This window comes from Gorilla gorilla, chromosome 1, assembly GCF_029281585.2.
Source record: "Gorilla gorilla gorilla isolate KB3781 chromosome 1, NHGRI_mGorGor1-v2.1_pri, whole genome shotgun sequence".
Taxonomy (NCBI): domain Eukaryota; kingdom Metazoa; phylum Chordata; class Mammalia; order Primates; family Hominidae; genus Gorilla; species Gorilla gorilla.
The window spans coordinates 117,113,123-117,136,803 of NC_073224.2; the positions used below are offsets into that span (position 1 = coordinate 117,113,123).

At 36.6% G+C, this 23,681-nt stretch overlaps 1 protein-coding gene across 1 annotated transcript; it reads left to right on the top strand.

Annotated features, from left to right (window-relative positions):
• Positions 1-1,297: 1,297 nt before the first annotated feature.
• SEC22B (SEC22 homolog B, vesicle trafficking protein) lies at positions 1,298-23,289 on the top strand. The gene is made up of 5 exons (XM_055356999.2): positions 1,298-2,294; positions 9,527-9,636; positions 15,127-15,287; positions 17,968-18,114; positions 21,298-23,289. The coding sequence occupies exons 1-5, from the start codon at positions 2,220-2,222 to the stop codon at positions 21,450-21,452; spliced, it is 648 nt and encodes a 215-aa protein (XP_055212974.1). The 5' UTR covers positions 1,298-2,219; the 3' UTR covers positions 21,453-23,289.
• Positions 23,290-23,681: the final 392 nt, after the last annotated feature.

Consider the following 23,681-nt stretch of genomic DNA (forward strand, 5'->3'; position numbering starts at 1 on the left):
AAATGTAAGGTACTATGATTCTACCAACTTAGACTCCCATATACACAAGGATTCACTTCCCATTCCACTTTCTGTCTCTGTTAATAGCACAATTTTTTTTTGTCTTATTTATTGTAGTCCTTCATCTTTCATGTGGAGTCAATCACTAGGTCTTATTGGGTTTTGGTCTCAAAAGTCTATCATTAAATAATATTAGTTTTCTTAGCAGCATAATTCACAATTGCAAAGATGTGGAACCAACCTAAGTGCCCGTCAACTAATGAGTGGATAAAGAAAATGTGATACACACACACACACACACACACACACACACACACACACACCATGGAATACTACCCAGCCATAAAAAGGAGTGAAATAATGTCTTTTGCAGTAACTTGGATGGAGCTGGAGGCCATTATTCTAAGTGAAGTAACTCAGGAGTGGAAAACCAAAAACCGTATGTTCTCACTTAAGTGTGAGCTAAGCTATGAGTACACAAAGGTATACAGAGTGATATAATGGACTTTAGAGACTTAGAAGGCGGAGGGTGGGAAGGGACCTAGGGTTAAAAAACTACTTATTAAGTAAAATGTACGCAACTCGGGTGATGGGTGCACTAAAATCTCAGCTTTCACCACTATATAATTCATCTATGTAACAAAAACCCACCTGTAACCCAAAAGCTATTGAAATAAAAATCTTTTTAATAAAGAAAATGCCACACAAAAATAATATTAGTTTTCTTCTAATGCTGAAGGCCAATATAAAAGGTAACAAAAGCCTGAGCTCTTTAATTAATGGGTACAAGTTAAGACAGAATCACATCAGGATTTGAAGTTGAACCTGAGGTCAAATCCTGTTCCCATCACTGCTAGCTCTCTGAGGCTTTTCTCTCAACTACAAAGTGGAGATATAATACTAAACAAGCTTACTGGGTTGCTTAACTAATATCTAGAAAATACTTAACAGTGTTTCTATTAATGCGACAACTAACTGTAAGCACTTAGTAAAGAGTAGTCATTATTAAGCAATGATAAATAAAAGCATTTGTATAATTCTTTTTTTAGCTTTTGAAACCCTTGCACCTAGATTTTCTCATCTAATATTCATTAAAACCCTGAAAGGCCGATCATATCCCCACTTTAGAGATGGGGACACCAAAAAACAAAGAGATGGGAACACCTAGATATATCAGAGATCCTAGTTTTTATTTTATTTTATTTATTTATTTATTTATTTTGAGACAGAGTGTCGCTCTGTTGCCCAGGCTGGAGTACAGTGGCCCAACCTCGGTTCACTGCAAGCTCCGCCTCCCGGGTTCACGCCATTCTGCCTCAGCCTCCCGAGTAGCTGGGACCACAGGCGTCCGCCACCGTGCCCGGCTAATTTTTTTGTGTTTTTTTAGTAGACATGGGGTTTCACCATGTTAGCCAGGATGGTCTCGATCTCCTGACCTCGTGATCCGCCCGCCTCGGCCTCCCAAAGTGCTCGGATTACAGGCGTGAGCCACCGTGCCCGGCCTGATCCTAGCTTTTTGTAGGTGACTGACCTAGGTGGTACGAGATGTCCTGTACTTGTTCATTTATTCACACATACAACACATATTTATTGACTTCTTACCATAAACTGTTTAAGGAGCCTGGTGGGGATACCGCATAAACAAACAAGCAAAAATAGACAAAAATCTTTGTCTAGAAATATATAAATATAGAACATTTTATAGAATATATAACATAGAAAACAGAAAAAAAAATGAAAATAGCCTAATTTTCAGGGTTTTCCTTTTTTTACATACCCTTCATGGTTAACGGTTAATGGTTAATGGTTAATGGGGATTACCCATTAACTCCCACCCTCCTTCCCAGCTCTCTCCCAAGACTTAGTTTCAGGAACTAGAAAATTCTGATTCAGCTTGGGTGCAACGGCCGCTCAAAGGGCGAGGCTTATTCGAAGCCTCAAATTCAGAAAACCCAGCCAGACCTTGGAAGTTAAGAAGGTGGAAGGCAGATCGCGGAACCAGTGTTCTGATAGTTGTGGTTCTCTGAGGGAAGCCAATTCTGGGGACCGGTAGTGGAAAGCTCTTGCGCTGTTTCCGGCCACCTCAGCGGGAAGCGGAGACGCAAGCAGCTGGATCTCCGGTAACTGAGACATAGGGTATAACTGTTGTCGCGGCGGAGGAAGTGAGGACGACGCCAACGGCCTTCCGGGCCAGTGTTGGATCCCTGTAGTTTGTGAAGATGGTGTTGCTAACAATGATCGCCCGAGTGGCGGACGGGCTCCCGCTGGCCGCCTCGATGCAGGAGGACGAACAGGTGAGCTGCTTACTCACGACCCGCGACCCCAAGTCTCTGTCAGCGCGCTTTGCCCTCAGCATCGGATTCCTTCCTAGGACCGGGAGACCTTTGTGACTTCCCGGGCACTCCCGACCTCTCTGAAGTGCGCTTTTATCTTTTGGTGTAGGAGAGACTACCGGCGAGGGGAAATCTTTCCTGAAGGAGGAGTTAAGTTTTTTGTGTTAGCTGTTTCTCTTTAGAAAAACGCTCTGGAGAAGTGGTAGCTTTGGTTGATTGTGATCACCCAGTGTTCTTTGACTCTTTAGGGGCTTTGTTAAAATTCAGGATTTCTAATTTTCTGCTGCTAATAGGACTGCTGATGGATAAATCCTGGGAAAAAATCAGCCAAGTTCTTCAACTCTATAACGTAGCAACTGATCCTTGACCTAGCTTGCTGACATCTTTTGAAAGTGGGTGAGGTAATATTGCCACATAAAAGCACCTGTTAAAGTTCAGTACATCAAATTCTTTCAGGATTATCCCCAGTTCCCACCTTCTCCAATACGCCGTACCACATTCCTGCAATACATTGTAACTTATTTTTTTTCTTTGTTTTTCAATAACTTGAGTTTCCTAGCGGGCAAACGACGGGTCTTAATCATCTCTGTTATCCATACCTTTTACAATAGCTGCTTTATGCTAGTAGGTGCTCAAAAGTATACTGAATTGATTAAAAACAGCACTAACTCCAGATGTCTTAAAAGAAAGCTGTTTTGTGTTTTAGAAACACAGTGGAAATTTCTGAAGTAAGACAAGTTTCTGGAGCAAGCTTGGGAGGTTCTGAAGACAAAGCTGAGAATGGAATTTATATAATTTGTTTAAAGTGATCAATTTTATTTTACTTTTCCATACAGTCTAAGTAAAACCTTGAGCCTTAAAAAAACATGAGATATTGGAAAAAATAGTTTGCACATTTCTTCTGTTGGACTTTTCATTCATATATTAATGCAAAAAATTTTTACTGAGCACATCAAATGTGCCAGGCATAGTGTTAATGCAGGGAGTTAGAGTACACAGTCTCTACCTTTGTGGAGCTTACAGTCTAGTGGAAAAATCAGATAACCAACAAACTATTAAAATGTAGTTTAACTGCTAAGGAGAAGGAAGAGGGTTTTGTGCTTGAATATGGAAAATATATCTAAGTTGGTTTTAGGAAATCAGAAAAGTCTTCCCAGAAGGTATGACACTAAGGTAACAGTAGGATCCAGTAGTAAGGAACTATTCTATTTGGTTATATGCCTTTTTAGGTTTGATTTGGAAATATAGTTACTTTCACTTTTAGGAGAGTGGTGATACAGATAATAAAGTTGCAGGTCATGCTAAGTGAAATATATTCTATTCATTACATAAAAACAAAGTCTAATCTTTGAAATAAACTGTGAACAATTTAACATACCCCGATTTGCTAATGTGAAATGTTTTTCAGGAATACTCTAGGACCATCCTACAGAAGGAGTGTAATTGTTCAAATGAACCTAGGAATATGATTTGAACAAAGTAGATAGTTCAGGGAAATATCCTTGAAGGATGTGTAGTTTGACTAAAAAATAGTTTTCCTACAGTGGGTGGCTGTGTGTTGGGGGTAGGGGGGATGGAATCTGGTCAATTTTTAAATTATTGCATTGAATTCCAGTGTTGGCAAAGAATACAAAGTGAACTTGAAAGTCTACTTAATATTAGTGGCCCCTACTCTCTGCCGTGATACTTTATTGAAAAATTAATTGATTTATTTTTTAATTATAAATTTGGTATTCATTTCATATTGGTTTATCAAGATGGGTTGATTTGTTTAATTGACAAGGAAAGAAATTTTACACACAAAAGTTTTTGTGATTGTAGTGCCATAGTATTTTCCTTTAGGAATTTTGACTTTGAATAATAAAGTTTGCCTAAACTTTTAATGTCTGTAAAGATCTGAATCTTAGGCTTACTTTGACTATTTTAATAGTATACAGAACATTTATAAAAGCGCCTACTACATACCAAACACTGTGCTAAGTCTATTAAGTTCATTTTTTTATTTAATCCTCATACTATCATATTAGAACAGGTACTATTAAAATTTCCAATTATAGATAAGGAAGCTCTGAGGCTTAGAGAGGATAGATCACTTGCCTAAATTCACAGCTAATAAGTGGCATAATGAAATTTTTCATCAGGGTTTTTCACCTTGGCACTGTTGACATTTGGGGCTGGATAATTCTTTGTTCTTGGGGACTGTTCTGTATATCGTGTAGGAGGTCCAGCAATATTCCTGGCCTCTACCCTCCAGATGCCAGTAGTACCACCACCCTTCCCCACTTTGTTTGTTTGTATGATGACAAAAATATTTCTAGACATTGCTAAATGTCTCATGGGGGCAAAATCACCCCAATTGAGACCCAGTGGTTTTTATTAAGTTTTTGTCGACTCAGACAAAAACTTAATAACCACTGTACTTTAGTGCCTAACCACTGTACTTTACTGCCTTGTTCTAAGGCCTTTTAATGATGTCTTACCTCTTAGGAGTCCAGGAATAACTTTTTAATAAACAGATATCTCAACCAAACAGTTTTATATTTAATCACCTTAATTGTCCAGGCCAGATAATTCAATGTATTTTCATTTTTGTATGTTTTTGTTTTCTTATCAGTGTACTTTCAGTATTTACACTGATAATAGATATCATATTTTAGGTATTTACTAGGTGCCTGTACAAGCTGCCATATTACCGAAGATGGACAGTTATTCAGATAATACAATAGAGAGTAAAATTTACAAAATAATGTAGACAGAGTATTTTATACAGGGTGTTTCCTCTGTGTTTAACTGAAAATTTAGACTTAGGGCAGGAAGAGAGATGAGCTTTTCTTCTCGAATGTGGACTCCCTAACTGATACCCTGTTTATCTTTTTTCCTCATTCCTTTTATGGCATGTTTCTCCTTTTAGGATTTTTGCAATTTCTTTATCTACCTTTCTGTTCTGCCTCAAAATTATTGTATTTTCTTTCATTTTCCTCTGGTATCGTGAAGGGCAGTCCAGACTTGAAAAAAGTGTTAGATCTCACCAAATAGGCAGCAGGAAGCTCTAAGAAAGCAGATAACATGTTATACAGTTAAATTGTCTCACGCTCCCAATCACTGAGGGTTGATTAATCCACTTACTGTAACTGCTTTTAGAGGAAAGTGGTTGGTTCTTGGTGCTGCTGGTCTTTGACCAGCTGAGTTCAGTGGGTATTTTAAAAATGATAAGAGCTATGAAGGCAAAAGTTGTTATTGATACAATTAGCTGTTCAGCAGTCTTAGGTGACAGCAATGAAAAGTATTGTGGTTGTGTGTCAAGTTACTACCTTCTATCTTTTGTAATATATAGATCCAAATCCTACATTTGCTGTTGGATAACCTCAAATTTGTTTCACAGTTTTTCCAGTTATTCTGATCGACTGCATTATTGGATTACTAATAGATATCTCATAATTATATCATATACAAATTTCATTAATCTTTTCTAGATGAAGTAGAAAACAGAATGAGGATATCTAAATATTTTTAGGTGGACTGGCTAACTGTGGGCCCTTTGTGACTTTGATCTTGAAAGCAAACTAAAGGTCAGTATGTAAAACTGTGGTTATGTTGTTTTGTGAGATCTAGATCAGAGCTGCCCCATGGTTTCTTGAGCATTTCCAATGAGTTAGAATTACATAGTAAGACTTCACCTAAAAGGTGGATCTACTATTGAAACAATTTCAATTATAGAGTTAGGGTAGCATAATGCTTAGGAGTAGGGGCTCCAGGGCCAGATTGCCTGCATTCAGATCCTAGTTCCTCCCTTTTTAGCTTAGAGGCTAAAAAAAAAGTTTGACTTCTCAAGTAAAAAATTGACATAATAATTCTAATCACCTCATGTAAAGTGTTCAGAACAGTGGCTGGCAGAAAGTGAACACTTAATAATTTCATTTGATCATTTCTGAAGGATCTTTTCTAATTCCATCTTGCCTTTCTTTTCTTTTCTTTTTTTTTTTTTTGAGATGGAGTCTCACTCTGTTGCCCAGGCTAGAGTGCAGTGGTGTGATCTCAGCTCACTGCAGCCTCCGGTCCCCAGGTTCAAATGATTCTCCTGCTTTAGCCTCCCGAGTAGCTGGGATTACAGGCACCTGCAACCCTACCCGGCTAATTTTTGTATTTTTAGTTGAGATGGGGTTTCAGCATCTTGGCCAGTCTGATCTTGAACTCCTGACCTCATGATCCACCTGCCTTGGCCTCGCAAAGTACTGGGATTACAGGCGTGAACACCCATACCCAGCCTCATCTTGCCTTTCTTAAAGGTTCACAGATCAGAATTGCACATAATCGATACACTGGATGCAAATATGTAATGAATGAATGATTTTTCACATAACAAAATTAATTTGTGCATATTATAGAAAGTTCAGTAAATACATAAAAGCAAAATGACCAAAATGTTAACAGTGTTTATTAACTATAATCTGTACTCAAATTATATCCATTTTGGTGGATGACCTTAAACGTATGTATGTGTGTATAACATTAAATAGTAGGTAATACCGTAAGACTGTTTCACCTAATTTTTTCCACTTAACAGTGTTTAATGAATATTATATCATTAAACTCTATAGAGCATTGTTTTAATGGCTGCATAGTATTCCATTGTATGAATATGCCAGAAAGATTATTATTTAACCATGAAGATTGTGCTAGCATTGTGTTCTCAAGGATGGTAATGCTAACTGAACCAGCATGGTAAGGTGTTGGTTGGCATACCATAATCCCTATAAATACATCCCCAGTGTTGTGTATTGGCAGTCTTTACATTGCTGTTTGCAAATTCCTGAAATTGCAGAATGCTTTTGGCCAGTTTCTTATAGTTGATACAGTTGTTAGTCTTTCTCTCAGGTTACAGTAATGTTTACAGTGCCTCTTGTAAAGTCAAAGGATTTGTACCAATCTGAGTGGCAATTTTTTCCATGTTTCTTCAACTAGTCCTTTTAAGATTCTCACCCGCCTTTAGCAAAGAACATATATTTAACACCTGTGGTTGCAGTTATGTAAAAAATACCGATGTCACAGCCCCACCTCCAAGATGCTGACTTAATTGGTTTGGTGGTGGAGACTGGGCATAAGTAGTTTTGTTTTTGAGATTTCCCCAAATGATTCTATTGTGAAGCCAAGGTTGAAAATCACCGATCAATGTTGATATTCTTTCTTGGCACTTGAGTAGCATTCCCAACATTATTTGCATCCTTCTTATCTACTCTTGTGGGTTCAGATCTCTTCAGAATGGCACTGGGGAAACAAAAAGATTGGTAAGTACCATTCAAATTTAGGAAAATAGAATATTGTGCACTAGTTCTTATTGGCTAAAAGCATATGACAGTATTCACTCTTACTGGCTGGCCATATATTAGTACTGTTTAATATGATAATTTTGATATAATTATTATAAAGTACTGTTTAATATATAAAACTGTACATACATACAGACATACATATGTTAATATAGCACTATTTCTCAAATATATAACAAATATATGTCAATAAAACAAATAATTGCCATAACAGCGATATTAAACAAGATAAATCTACAAACTAATACCTCGACTGGACTCTGCCTATCTCCCCTGGTTCACCTCATGCTTATTCACCTTCTTATTCATATTGAAATTTCCAGTTCACCATTTTTACATATAGCTTAGAATCTTATTATCCTGTAATTGTACATTTGCTGACCTGCCACTTTATCATTTTATTATTGCTTCCTTGTTTTTATTATCAGCTTAGCAGTACACTGTCTACAATTTTAAGATATCACTTTGTACTTTATCAAAGTTAGACCTCAGATCCTGGGAGACCCTAGCATAAATACTTTTCTACTTAAATATTTAGTTATTAAACATCTGCCAAAGGGAGGCTATTCTATGTAAAATAAATAATTCCAAAATAGGATTATTTCTTTGCATCACATGGCAGTGTCCTAGTCTGGGTTACTATACAAAATACCATAAATTGGGTGGCTTATAAACGACAGAAATTGATTTTTCTAGTTCTGCAAGGTGAAGATCAAGCACCAGCAGATTTGGGGACTATTGAGGGCCTATTCCTGGTTCATAGATGTCACCTTCTGGCTGTTTCCTCACATGGTGGATGGAGCAAACTAGCCCTCTGGGGTCTCTTTAATAAAGGTACTAATCGCATTCATGAGGGCTCTACCCTCATGACTTAATCACCTCCCAAAGGCCCCACTTCTTAATACCATCACTTTGGGGGGTTAGGATTTCAACATGAATTTTGTGGGGGATACCAGCAAACATTCAGACTATAGCTGGGTAGCTGGCAGAAAGCTCCCCTACCCCACATGTGGATGGAAAAACAATGTCTATTTGCTTCCCATTCTTAAGGCACTTCCTTTCCCTGTTGGATCTAGTAGATTGGAGATGCATGGTTTTCTTCTTTTGAAATGACACTGCTGTTTTTTCCAGTAGATTTGCCCCCTCTTTTTAACAAAAATAATTGTAAAAGCAGTTAGAAATTGTTCAGGAAAATATTACCTGTAATTATAACATCTGAATGCTATTATTTTCATTTTTGTCTGCATATATCCCTCGATATTCAAACTTTTGCTGTCCAAACTTGGGAACCAAATAGATTTATTCAGTAAAGGGTATCTGACATCCTAATCTTTGTCTCTACCCTTGGTCATTTTTACGTAATTGCAGTCAAAGTGTTCATAATAATTTGCAGTCACGAGTACACACATTTAGTTTTGTTTAAATGCTAAAAACTGTAACACTTGTGGAAGGTTCTGCTGGATATTCCAACATAAAAATGAAATTCACCAATCTTGTTCCTAGGATATTCCCCTGAGTATAGCACATGCTGTGTAGTTCTGTGCCAATAACTGCAAATGAAATGGGTTAGGAGGAGAGTACTGTCCTAATAGTGGAAAGAACACTGGATTGAAAGTTAAGAGTGCTTAAGTGTATTTGAGGTATATGCTTTTGCTTCTTAGCAAATAACTAATGCGATCATCTTGAAGAAGTAGGGGTTAGGTCTTCCTCTGTACTCTGAAAGTAGGTTGTCTTTCCTCCGTTAAAATGAATCTTACTTACCTGTAAATGAAGGACCTCATTCAGAGTGTCCTCATAATATGATGCTTCTCACTAATTGATACAGCATTTTGTGGAAAATTCTTAAATGAAGATGTCTTCTTTCAGTCTGGCCGGGACCTTCAACAGTATCAGAGTCAGGCTAAGCAACTCTTTCGAAAGTTGAATGAACAGTCCCCTACCAGATGTACCTTGGAAGCAGGAGCCATGACTTTTCAGTGAGTGTAATCTTGATTTCTTTATGATCATTTAAGTGTGAAATACAGTAACAGAATGCCTGATAAAAATAATAATTTTTAAAAAGTAAAGATTACTTAAAAATGTTGTCTTTTGGGAGGAGCAACTTCTCTGGCTCTAATTCTACAAAATGGACATCTTGTTGGTTTTTTCAGCATGCTTACAGTAATTTAATCTGTTAACATGTGTCTAATGAATGCTGTGCCCATCATGCAATAATAGATAACTTCTTGCTTTAGGACTGTCTTGGAGCCAGATATGTGTAGGTTAGTACCCTTGCTCAAACATTTCCTAACAGTGTAACTTTGAGCAGCTCACATAACTTCTCTAAGCCTCAGTTTCCTCTATAAAATAGTGAAAATAAACATAGGAGGTTTGAGAGGATTGTGAGGGAATCCGTGTGTATTATTTAGCATCTTGTCTGACACACATGGGAAGAGTCAATAATTATTAGTTATTATTATTTTGAAAAAAGAAAATTATAAAAGATAAGAGCATCTTAATCAGTGGTTATAAACGATATAGCTGATAGAGGACTCAAAGGAACATTATTGGATTTTAAATTATCTACAAATAATTGGTATTTAATGTTTAATACATGCCAAGTTTGAAGCTGACAAAATAGGAAGGATTAAAAAGGAAAAGAGTACAAGAGCATCGGAGGAAAATAAAAACGGATTAGTTAAATAATCTTTGCTATTTTAGGGACTTAGATAGTAAGATAACTTAGGCCAGGGAGGAAGCTGCTATGTTTACTTTTAAAAAACAAAACAAAAATTCTCTACCTATAAAAGACAAGTAAAAAGTACATCAAAACAAAAATAAAACCCTAGGCAATTGGCTAAGAAAATGTTGGACATTATGTTTTATGATGTACTAATTTTTATAATATCTGAAATATTTTCTAGAACTCTAATTTTCAACACCAAAAATAGTCACTCACTTAATATCTAGTATCCTCATTTTCACCATGGTTTAGAGAACCAAGACCTAGGAAAGTTCTCATGGAATTGAGAAGAGATTTTCTTCTGCCTGATTCCTTTAGGACATTCATAATCTCATATCATCCTTTATTTCCATCCAAGAGCTATTAAGGGTTTATTCTTTGCCAGACCTTATATTGAGTCCTGCATTTAATGTCCATACCTTTTAACACTGTTCTCTGTGTTAAAAGAGACAGAGAGAGACATATACTCAAACAAGTATACTATAATATCTTAATTGAAAAGATGCTGTAAATTGGATTTAAATGAAATGTTTTGGGAACAGAGAGAAGGAAGGAACAAATTCCCATTTGTAGGGGGTAAGTTTGAAGAAACGGGACAGAGGAGGGGAGTATATATAAAGAAGTTTCACAGAAAAAATTATGGTAGAAATAAACATATGAAAATGAACAGGATTTCTCCAGGTATTTAAAAGAGCATTAACGGTTAGAAAAAACAATATAAGCAGAAGTCCACAAATATGTAAAGAACCTAGCATGTTGGAAAACAGTCCGCCATTTGGTTTATTAAAATATATGATAGAATGTTGCTTACACTTGTTTTGAAAGGCTGTAAATATAATACCATGGAGTATGATTTTATTTTGTAGGTATTAGGGAACCCTTAGAGTTTGTAAGCAGGGTAATATGGTCATCTGTGGTCTCTGGGAATAAAACTGATGGTATAGAAGATGGTGTAGACTAAAAGCAAAAAGACCAGTTAACTCAGGTGCCCAAGCAAGGAATAAGACAGTTGTATTATTAATATTATTTTAAGGGGCCTGAGAGATCATATAATAGTCTTTATCCTTTATGGAGCCCTAGGATGCCTCAGGAGCCACATAGAAAGGGCAAGGATGGGAGTATATATAATGCTTTGGGCCCCTAAACTCCTCCTTATGTTTTAAATTTTTTCCTTTTATTTTCAGTTGACATGTAATAATTATACATATTTATGGGATACAGAGTGATATTTCAATACATGTATACAATGTGTAATCAAATCAGACTAATTAGCATATTCATCACCTCAAACATTTATCATTTCTTTGTGTTGTGAACATTCAAAATCTTGTAGCTTTTTGAAAATACGTGGTAAGTTATAGCTAGCCATATTCACCCTACAGTTCTGCAGAACACCAGAACTCATTCTTCCTATCCAGTTGTAATTTTTTTATCCATTAACTTGCCTCTGCCCATCCTCCCCTTCTCTCTACCTTTCCCCACTTCTAATACCCACAGTTCTACTCTCTACTTCCATGAGCTCAAAAATTTTTTTTGGCTCCTACATATGAATGAGAACATGCCATATTTATCTTTCTGTGCATGACTGATTTTACTTAACATAATGTCCTCCAGATTTATCCATGTTGCTGCTAGTGATAGAAATTCATTCTTTTTTATGGCTGAATAGTATTCCATGGTGTGTGTGTGTGTGTGTGTGTGTAAAAAACACTTTTAAAATCCATTATTCTCTTGATGGACATTTCTCTTGATTATCTATCCATAGATATTATGAATGGTGCTGCTGTAAACATGGGGGTACAGATAAGTTTTTAACATAATGAGTTTTTTTCCTTTGGAGAAATACCCAGCAGTGGGATTGCTAGATTGTATGGTAGTTCTGTTCTTAGTTTTTTGAGAAACCTCCATACTGTTTTCCATAGTGTATAAAAGTTCTCTTTTCTCTTCATCCTCAACAGCATTTATTGACTTTTGTCTTTTTAATAGACATTTTAACTGGGGTGAAATAATATGTCATTGTGGTTTTTATTTACATTTACCTGAAGATTAGTGATGTTGAGCATTTTTTCATATACTTGGCCATTCGCATGTCTTTTGAGAAATGTCAATTCTGTTCCTTGCCTACTTCTTAATTGAATTATTTTTGGTTTTGCTGTTGAGTTGTTTGAGTTCCTCGTATGTTCTGGATATTAGTTCCTCATCAGATGAAATGAAACTAGATCCCTATCTCATCATATACAAAAATCAACTTAAAGTAGATTAAAGACTTAAGCATAAGACCCTAAAGTATAAAACTACTAGAAGAAAACGTAGGGGAAATGCTTCAGGACATGAACCTGGGCAAAGACTTTATGGCAAAAACTTCAAAGCACAGGCAACAGAAAAGAAAGTAGACAAATGGGACTGTATTAAACTAAAAGCTTCTGCACAGCAAAGGAAACAACACAGTGAAGAGACAACTTGCACAATGGGAGAAAATATTTGCAAACTCCTACTTAAACTAAAGAACCTCTGATTTTATCTGATATATACATTGGCCTTCTGAATATAAGTTTTGCTTGTTATATATACATATTCCATATATAAATATATATATTTGCATGTGTGTGTGTATACTATGGCTAAAAAGAAGTTGGAAAACCACTTAGTAGCCTAACATTTTTCTAAGAATTTCTTAGATGTGTAATCATATAGCCCCTTCCAGAGTGCATGGGCACTCATCATCACAAAAGAAAGTCAGTTCCATTGTTGAAAAGTTTCCAGTTGATTACAGAATTCTCCTGGGCTGTAAATTAAGGAGTCTTATTAATCTTGTACCCAGTAAACATTATGTCATTAACCTTACATTTCTATCCACAGAAATTTCCAGTTCCAGTGTTTTCCTTTGTGGCTGGAAAGAGTTTAAATATGTGTATGCTAGTTTACCATATAGAATCAAAGGGTGGATGGAGTCACAACTCTGAATTTTTCAAGAAAAAGTCTTAAGTATTAAGCAAAAAACAAATAACCCCATTTAAAAAATGGACAAAAGACATGAGCAGACATTTCTCAAAACATACTAGAGGCTAGCAAACTAATGAAAAAATGCACATCACTAATTATTGGAGAAATGCAAATCAAAACCACAATAAGATACCATCTCACAACAGTCACAGGGCTATTTTTAAAAAGTCAAAAAACAACAGATGCTGATGAGGCTGTGGAGAAAAAGGAATTGCTTATACACTGTTCGTGGGAATGTAAATTCAGCCACTGTGGAAAGCAGTTTAGAGATTTTTCAAAGAACTTAGAACAGAACTACCATTAGACCCAGCAAACCCATTAATGGGTTTATATCCAAAAGGAAACAAATCTTTCTACCAAAAATCATGCACTTGCATATTCATTGCAGCACTATTCACAATAGCAAAGATATCAACCTAGGTACATGTTAGTGGTGGATTGGATAAAGAAAATGTAGTATATATTCAGTATGGAATACTATGCAGTCATAAAAAGAAATGAAATCATGTCCTTTGCAGCAACATGGATGGAGCTGGAAGTCATTACCTAAGTGAATTAATGCAGGAACAGAAAACTAAATACTGTATATTCTCATTTATAAGTTTATAAGCTAAACATTGGCACTCATGGACATAAATATACTGAGGACTTACTAGAAGAGGAGGGAAGGAGGGGGCAGGGGTTGAAAAACTATTAGGTAGTATGCTTAGTACTTGGGTGACGGGATTGTTTGTACCCCAAACCTTGGCATTATGCAATATACCCAGTTAACAAACCTGCACATAGACATCCTCAAGCTAAAATAAAAGTTTAAAATGTTAGTTGAAGAATTGTGTAATGGGCTGGGTCCAGTGGCTTACACTGTAATCTCAGCACTTTGGGAGACTGAATTGGGTGGATCGATTGAGGTCACGAGTTTCAGACCAGCCTGGCCAAAATGGTGAAACCCCATCTCTACTAAAAATACAAAAATTAGCTGGGTGTGGTGGTGGGTGTCTGTAATCCCAGCTATTTGTGAAGCTGAGGCATGAGAATCACCTGAACCTGGGAGGCGGAGATTGCTGTAACTGAGATCATGCCACTGCACTCCAGCCTGGGTAATCTGGGTGATGGAAAGAGCCCTGTCTCAAAAAAAAAAAAAAGAATCTAATGGATGAAAAATTATAATAAATATGTCTAAATACTCCTTTTAGAATATACGGCTAATAGGCTGGGTGCAGTGGCTCACGCCTATAATCCCAGCACTTTGGGAGGCTGAGGCGGGCGGATCACGAGGTCAAGATATCAAGACCATCCTGGCCAACCAACATGGTGAAACCCCGTCTCTACTAAAAATACAAAAATTAGCTGGGCATAGTGGCGCACGCCTGTAGTCCCAGCTGCTCGGGAGGCTGAGGCAGGAGAATGGCTTGAACCCGGGAGGCGGAGGTTGCAGTGAGCCGAGATAATGCCACTGCACTCCAGCCCGGGGGACAGAGTGAGACTCCGTCTCAAAAAAAAAAAAAAAAGAAAAAAAAAAACCAAAAACAACAAAAAAAAGAATATACATCTAATAATGGGAAGATGTTTGCTTTCTGATTCCAAGGATTTGCGGTTTTAAATTGACTCTCGTTTAGCCAGCCTCAAAAGTGTTTAGGCTAGATTTTTTAAAAAGTTTGCATGGTACAGAGATTCTGCTTTAACCTGTTGTCAGTGCTATTACTTTACAGACAACTTTGTCTTGCTTTTTATGTCTCACCAGCTACATTATTGAGCAGGGGGTGTGTTATTTGGTTTTATGTGAAGCTGCCTTCCCTAAGAAGTTGGCTTTTGCCTACCTAGAAGATTTGCACTCAGAATTTGATGAACAGCATGGAAAGAAGGTGCCCACTGTGTCCCGACCCTATTCCTTTATTGAATTTGGTAAGTTTTTGCCCCTCACTTCTCTCTATCAAGGGAGCAAACAATATGGAGAAGCCATTTGTTACACTGATATAATGTTTATACACTTTTTCTGATGTTTACTTGCTGAAGTTTTAGCTTCTGCTTCCTTTTCCATTCCACTTCTTTTTGTCTTTTTGAGTGACTAAGGCTTTGTTCTGAAAAGTAATTTTCTCTAGTCTTTTGATCTTTCCCCCATAGAAATTGTTGCCTCTTGCCCTTTCTGTTATTTGGTTTGATTCTTCTTTAGAGTCACATGTGACAGGAACTGTGCCTAAAGATCTACTTGATTGGCATATAATGGCTGAGTTCTTCTTTACCCCAGTCCACAGACTCACACTCACAATAAGGCTCATTTTATGGAGATCAGAATTGGGAAATCAGAAAGAATGATGTTTTGTTTCTTTTAGTAGAATAAGATCCTCTAATTAAAAAAACAAAGCATAACAAAGAAATAGAAGATACCTGGTACTCATGGTATTGGGGTATAATATTTACTACATTCAGGAATAGTGAGCATAGGTGTCTGTATTTGTGCAAGAATTATAGAAAGACTAATTACTAATCAGACCTGGTAAAGTATCTGATGGTAAGGGATCAAAGGAAATGTCCTAAGTACAGTAAGTACAGGCAGTGAGAACAAGTAGGATCAGGCTATATCGCTGAAATTTTTAGTTAAAAGAGAAATTGGTTTTACTGGCTTAGAATTTTTGAAGTGTTTCAAGTTTGCTAGATAAATGGGTCATCTTGCTTTGGAAAAACACTCTAGTGTTTCATAACTATATACTCTCCAAGTGCTGCTTTATATAATGTCCAGTTTTTCAAATTTTATTTTTATAGACAGTAATACTCCCATAAACCTCCCTCAAAAATAAGACAAATGTATCAGGGTCATACAGGAAACAGATGGCACACCCAAATTAGCTTAAGGGATTATATACAAAGATATGACTAGGCTGTAGGAGAATTACAAGGTACAGTAACCTCTGACCAGTAGCATACTGGTTGTTACCATCCCTAGGCCTGAATGTATAAGGGGGAGGAGCAGTTTCTGAAACTGAAAAGGAGAAAATTTCTAGAGAAGGCCAACTTGAGAGGAGCGTAACTTTTGGTAGAGGGATACTTCCAGAAGAAGGTTATTTCCTTCTCTGAAAGAAGCCAGGGGAATAAATACCCGGACATCACTCACTGTCTGTTTTCCTTCTTCCCTACTGTTGGGGCTTCTTCATTGCCTGAACCTAACTGGCACAGAGCAAGGAGTCTATTGAGGCGCTTCATCCAAGTCAGCTTCCCAGTGCAGAAAGCAAGGTGCAGGAGGGCAGAGAGGAGATCTAAAGAGGCAAATGAAAGGGGTACAGCACACTTAAATTAAGATTTTTGCCAAAAGTTGAAAATATCTTTAATAATAAGTCATTCTTCCTATAGTTTTGAGAAATACTGATATGAGCAAAAGATGGATGAGACTTCAGTTTTTATTTATTTATTTATTTACTTAGAGACAGAGTCTCGCTCTGTTGCCCAGGCTGGAGTGCAGTGGCATGATTTTGGCTAACTGCAACCTCTGCCTCCTAGGTTCAAGTGATTCTTGTGCCTCAGCCTCCTGAATAGCTGGGACTAGAGGTGCACGCTGCCATGCCCAGCTAGCTAATTTCGGTATTTTTGGTAGAGATGGGAGTTTTGCCTTGTTGGCCAGGCTGGTCTCGAATTCCTGGCCTCAAGTGATCCACCCATCTTGGCCTCCCAAAATGCTGGGATTTATACGTGTGAGACACAGTGCCTGGCCGAGACTTCAGTTCAGTTTTATATTGGTATTTTGGAAAACTCCCTATTACATATTTGCTTTACCTGAGGTTTAAGAATGGAATGAAACTGGGAATGTATATTAGAGAAAATAAGGTAAAGTTTCTCAGCTTTTTAATGATCGTGAACCCTTTTGCCATGTTAGGCTGTAATAATGCTAGAGTGTTACCAGCATCCTTTTAAGGAATGTGTAGAGGTAAGTAACACTTAGCCTAAGGGTCCTCAGAATACTGTTTGAAAATTTCCGTTTTCAGGAAAGGCTTACTATAGTGGGTCTTAATTTCTCTAAGGATTCTGATAGCAGCCTTAGATAGCAAATACTTCTAATTCAAAGGTATTCAAAGGACATTTCTCCTGAATGGTCGTCTAATTATACCTTTACATCTTACAAATGAAATAATCAAAGCCTAGATTTTGATATTCAACCAAGAGTTTGGTTAACCATGGACAGTGGCAAATCCAGGAATAAACTCAGAACTGTTTTGGTTTTTTTTTTTTTTTTTTGAGAGAGAGTCTTGCTCTGTCACCCAGGCTAAAGTGTGGTGGCGTGATCTCGGCTCACTGCAACCTCTGCCTCCCAAGTTCAAGTGATTCTCCTGGCTCAGCCTCTTGAGTAGCTGGGATTATAGGTGTGTGCCGCCACGCCTGGCTAACTTTTTATATTTTTAGTAGAGACGGGGTTTCACTGTGTTAGCCAGGATGGTCTCGATTTCCTGACCTCATGATCCACCTGCCTTGGCCTCCCAAAGTGCTGGGATTACAGGTGTGAGCCACCGCACCCGGCCAACTCAGAACTTTTAATTTCCTACCTCAGTACTTTGATGGCCATGAAAGAAATGGTCAGTTTTCTTCATCATTCTAGATACTTTCATTCAGAAAACCAAGAAGCTCTACATTGACAGTCGTGCTCGAAGAAACCTAGGCTCCATCAACACTGAATTGCAAGATGTGCAGAGGATCATGGTGGCCAATATCGAAGAAGTGTTACAACGAGGAGAAGCACTCTCAGGTATCTAAAAGCAATGAGTCTTATGAAGAAATGGTTCTCATTCCATAGACAAGGATAGCTTATTTTGCAGTGCCTTTTATGCTATTAGATTCTACCTAGAACTGTTAAGAATTTATCTCCCAGAAGTACATTACATTACAATGCTTCCAATATGATATTTTTTTTCCTAGCATGATTAGTTTTTGTTGAGTTGGAACAGTGTAAAGGACTCATCCATATTAGAAGCAATGATTATTTCTAAGATATTCACAAAATTAATTAAATTATATAACTTGCATAAGTTAAGGGAAATGAATGAGAGAAAACTCAACGATGTATTGCAGTGGTTTTTTGAGTAGCCTCTTTGGGAGACTTTACTGCCGCCAGATCAATCTTTATAAAATGCCATTTTCATCAAGGCATTCCTCTCTGAAAAACTTTTAAATCTGGGACTACAAGATAAGATCCAGTCTGACTTATTTTTCCATCAGTCAGCCATTGTTATTGAGAGCTTGTTATTTGTAAGGCATTGCGCTCTACATATGGAAAATAAGGAAGATGCAAATGTCTGTCATTCTCTAGTTCACAAACATTCTTCTGTAGCCACACCAGCTTCTTTACTATCCTTAGTGGTCTATTCTGCCTTATGCTGGACCTGTTCTGTAAGACCTCCATAAGAACTGTCTCTTTAAAGAACCTTTCTCTGATCCTTATAGCCTGTATCACATTAATCTCTTCTGTACTTTAAACTCCTAAAGCACTTAGTAACATAATGGTTTTAGCACATATTACATGTATGTGTGTTTACCTAATTTACCTTAAATATATTTATTAAATACCTCTTACCATATTAAATATATTTCCATATAACATAAGTATATATTTCATATATTTATATTAAAGTAGGCAAACATTTGGATAATTAAATATTTTTATATAATTTCATATATTTTTTTGAGACACAGTCTTGTTCTGTTGCCCAGGCTGCAGTGCAATGGCACGATCTTGGCTCACTGCAACCTCCATCTCCTGGGTTCAAGCGATCTTCCCACCTTATCCTCCTGAGTAGCTGGGGCTACAGGCATGTGCCACCACACTTGGCTAATTTTTGTATTTTCTTAGTAGAGATGGGGTTTTGCCATGTTGTTCAGGCTGGTCACAAACTCCAGGGCTCAAGCAATCCACTCACTTCAGCTTCCCAAAGTGCTGGGATTGCAGGCATGAGCCACAACACCCAGCCCTTTATATAATTTTAAAAGTGTAGGTAATTAGGTAAAATTAGGTTAAAAGTATATGTATATCTACCTGATATTTAAATATTACCTAAGTGTTTAATGTGGACATGTAAGCTCTTTAAAGATAGTGCTTATGTATTTTATATCTGTTTCACATACTTCTTATATATCCCCCACAGAAATGGTCACAAATAGGTTCCTTAATAAGTATTTTTGAGTTCAGCCATGCTATATATTCATTAGTAAGTGAGTTTTCTTTTATTATGAACTACAAACTTTAACCTTTTTTTGAGTAGTGAGCAGTTATTCATTTACCTTCACACTCTTTAAATACCAAATTTTGAGTGAGTGAGTGTGTAAGGTTTTGTCATACAGACTTGCAATTCCTATATGGGATAAAGTAGACTAGCACAGGAATTTTTCTTGTGTCACTCATGCAAGACTCTAAATTCCTTAAAGGCAGTGATCATGTACATTTTGATCACTGTTGTATCCTCAGCACTTCACATGGTGCCTGTCACATAAATATATGTTAAATGACTTCTCCAAGCAATAGCTTTGTCTTTATGTTATCCTGTATTTCAAAACGTTCATATATAAATTCTCTCAACTATGACTTGTTTCATAGGGTCTAATAATTGTTCCTCTGCTGAGTTATTCTCAGCAGATTTAGATTCATTTAGCAAATGTTTATTGAGCACTAACTATATACCAGGCCCTGTTCTGGGCATTCAGGATATAGCAGCAAACACAATAATTTAAAATCCCTGTCCAGTGGAGTGTATATTCTTGTAGGCTCTGTAAAAAAGATGCCCTGTGCATTGTCATGGTTATTTCTCACTCCCTGACTCTTCTTCCGTGACTAGATGTTTTTCTTACTCATGTGATCAGTTGCTAATTCAGACGTGGATGTCATGCCTGTGTTATTAAGTAACGCCATGTTTCCCAATCAAGACCAGTCTCTATTAAGCAACTCCAAATATTCCAAAAGCATTCTTTAAGGAAGAAACAACTGGATTGCAAAATAGTTTTTTCTGAAATTTAAAGAAGTGAAAAGTTTGATCAGAATTTATTATGTCAAATGGAGAGTTTGTGTTTATTATTAAAATATGCCCTGTATTTTAATATGGTCTAGCTTGTGTCTATCTGGCTATTTCTCTAAGTGTTTAGTTAACTGTTATAAGAAGATAACAACATTACAAATGTCCTTGGGGGTGAAAAAACTTGCCAGAAAATACTAAAAAGCTTAATTTACTTGGGTTTTTTTTTTTGTAGTACTTATTGTATTTTAGTTACAACTTTCGTATGTCTATTGAAATATAAATCCTAATGGCTTTAACTTCATAGTAGTCTCTACTATGTGGAGAATCTTAGAAATGTTAGCAGTCATCATTGAAGTATAGCTTAAGACTGTGTTTGGTTAATTGAATTTTCTGGTTATCTGAGTTTGTTTTACATGGATTATCATTATCATTTTTCAAAATATAAGAGAATATGATTCAGACCATTAGAAGATTATGAAGATAATAATTATTAACATGTAATAATTATTATAATTTATCATGTGCAGGCATTGTTGCTCACTTTACAGTCAATCTCATGTACATACAACCTTATGACATAGTTACTGTTATTATCCCCAATTATAGATGAAGAAACTAGGTTTTAAATAGGTTACATGACTTGACCAATGTCACATAACTGGTACAGGTGATATCTGAACCAAAGAGTCTGAGGCCAGAACCTGCACTTCTAACCACCTTACTATATAGCCTCAAAAATTCAGACATAATCTGATCAGCATCATCAGTTAATTAGTATATGCAATGTTAGCCTTAAAATAAAAATGATGATTTAAGATTCATGGTTGTTGCAGTGCTGCTCATTTTGGTTATTTTTAATGCCTTAATACTTTCGGTAAAATACTTCCAGGGACTAATTAATGTTTTCCTTTTTTCCTCTTTGACAGCATTGGATTCAAAGGCTAACAATTTGTCCAGTCTGTCCAAGAAATACCGCCAGGATGCGAAGTACTTGAACATGCGTTCCACTTATGCCAAACTTGCAGCAGTAGCTGTATTTTTCATCATGTTAATAGTGTATGTCCGATTCTGGTGGCTGTGAAATAATGAATACAGTCACTGGTAAGGGAGAACCTAGAACCCAGTAGGTGTATATTTTCAGGAAACTGAGCTCACAGAGATGTGTATTAGAATCCAAGTGGAACTTCTGCCTCTAAAGACCTTGCAAGAAAAGAGATGTCCTGAAAATGAAAGGTTGCACCTCATTTAATGAAGCTTAACCCTATGTAGAAAGTCTCTTTCAGGGGCAGAGGCTTTCTCTGGGTGCCAAGCCATATATATTAGGGAATAGTAGATTGTTATTTCATTTTTTCCCTCCCAGTGCATTTTAAAAACAGCACTGGCTGGGGCATTCTCATTCTCTGATGGAGCCATCAATGAGATTTAACTTAGTCAACCTGTGCTAGCAACATTCTGAAATTCCTTCAAAGAAGGCAGTCCTTTGGGAAGGTGTTTTTTTTTTTTTTTTTTTTTTTTTTTGACTCTAATCAACATTCCTTTTGTTGGTGACATTTGTGATTTTCAGTAATCTGAGTTTTTGATGGCCTTTTAAACAAGACTCCAGTATGTGAAGGTTAATTGCTGTGCTCCACAGATCTTGTCTATTGGCCCCTGTAGAAAGTTAACCTTTGTTGTTTTCCTTTTATAATTTGCTTATTGCACAATTGCTTTAGGGTAAGTGAATTATATTAAGATGCCTTGAAATTATAGCACTCCTTGATTAAGAAGCTAAAATGTTTCTCTCATTTACTCCTTAAACAAAAGACTTAAATTAGTTTGGGTCATTATTACTTTTATTTTGCAGCATTTGGTTTGTTATTAGTGTAAGAGCAAGTATAGGATATGGAGAGGCCCCTGGCTTCATGAGAACAAAGGAAGGCCCAGGTTATAATTACAGCTTTCTCCTGCCCCTTCTTTACTTTCTCTACCACAATTTTCTCCACTGTTTGTTTTCCTCTTGCCACAATTCGCTAACATTTAAAAAATTTTCCTGCACCCAGTAGTTTCATATCCTGTAGACATCCTCTTAGGACATTCTCAAATTTCAAAATAAAAAATATTCATCTATGTAGTTAATTAAATTTAAAGTTTTTGCAGATCAACTACTCAAACTACTAAATACATTTACCTGAGAAAAAGTCTCTGAGAGCACTTCATTCCTGTTTTAGTTCATGTAAATTCTCTGAGAATGTTCTGGAAATAGATAACTCATTTACAGTGGTTTCTATTAACTAATTAAAGTACCCATGATTTTTTCCTTTTCTGCTCAGGGATGATGGGGATTTCCTTTTACCTTCTGAGGTAGAATTTTTTAATGGGGAAAATAGGCCTTTTAAATATTATTGCCAGGGTCTACAATATAACTTAAAATTCCTGTACATACTGCAAATATTTCTTTAAATTGCACAGGAAAATGAGTGAACTTTTTATTTCTTAATATCTTTGGCAAAAAACTTTAACCAGTAAGCAATTTTATAACCCTGAGGGATCATCAAAGATACTATCCTGATTTCTGGTAAGGAAAAATATATGATTTCCTTATAACAAGGCAAGGAGAAATGCTATTTTATTCCTGATAATTTATATAACTAGAATAATTTTTTTCCTTTCTTTTATGGACCTAAATCTGCCAATTGGGAATTTTGTGCATGAAATATGAAGTTACTTTTTATAGATAATCAGTGCTTTTAAGTCCCTAAAAGGCTCCTGCTGAAGTAATGATGATGTTCATAATAAAAGCCTTTGAAAGGCTGAAAACCTACATAGTGGTACCATAGTATTTGGAGCTTCTATAGGAGTGGAGAGGGGCAGCTCATTGTTGAGAGTTGCATGCTGCAACCTAATGGTCAGCAATGAAATAAATACTTGTAGAATGTTCACTTCAGTGTGAAGTTTTGTTATCTAGTTAATTTATATACATATATCCTTTGTAGATACATTTCTATCTAATCTTGTTGGGCTAATTAAGAAATAAGGGGTGGGGTAATTGTCAACAAAGGAAGAAGGAAGTGGTTTAAGATCAGGGCAGCAGAAAAATTAGAGAACAAGAATATCATAATATGGCTCCTGGTTTTCTTTATAAGAGGCAGTGGGAAGATCTGACTAGATGAAATGTATCATCAACCAAACTGGCATCTAAAATAGAATGGGATAAATACTGTATGGGGTTATTGGAGGCATATTAAGAAAGGACACCTAATTTATTTTGGGAAGAAGTATGTTAAGAGAAGACTTTCTAGAGAAGGAGAATGGGGCATTCTAGGAAGAGTCA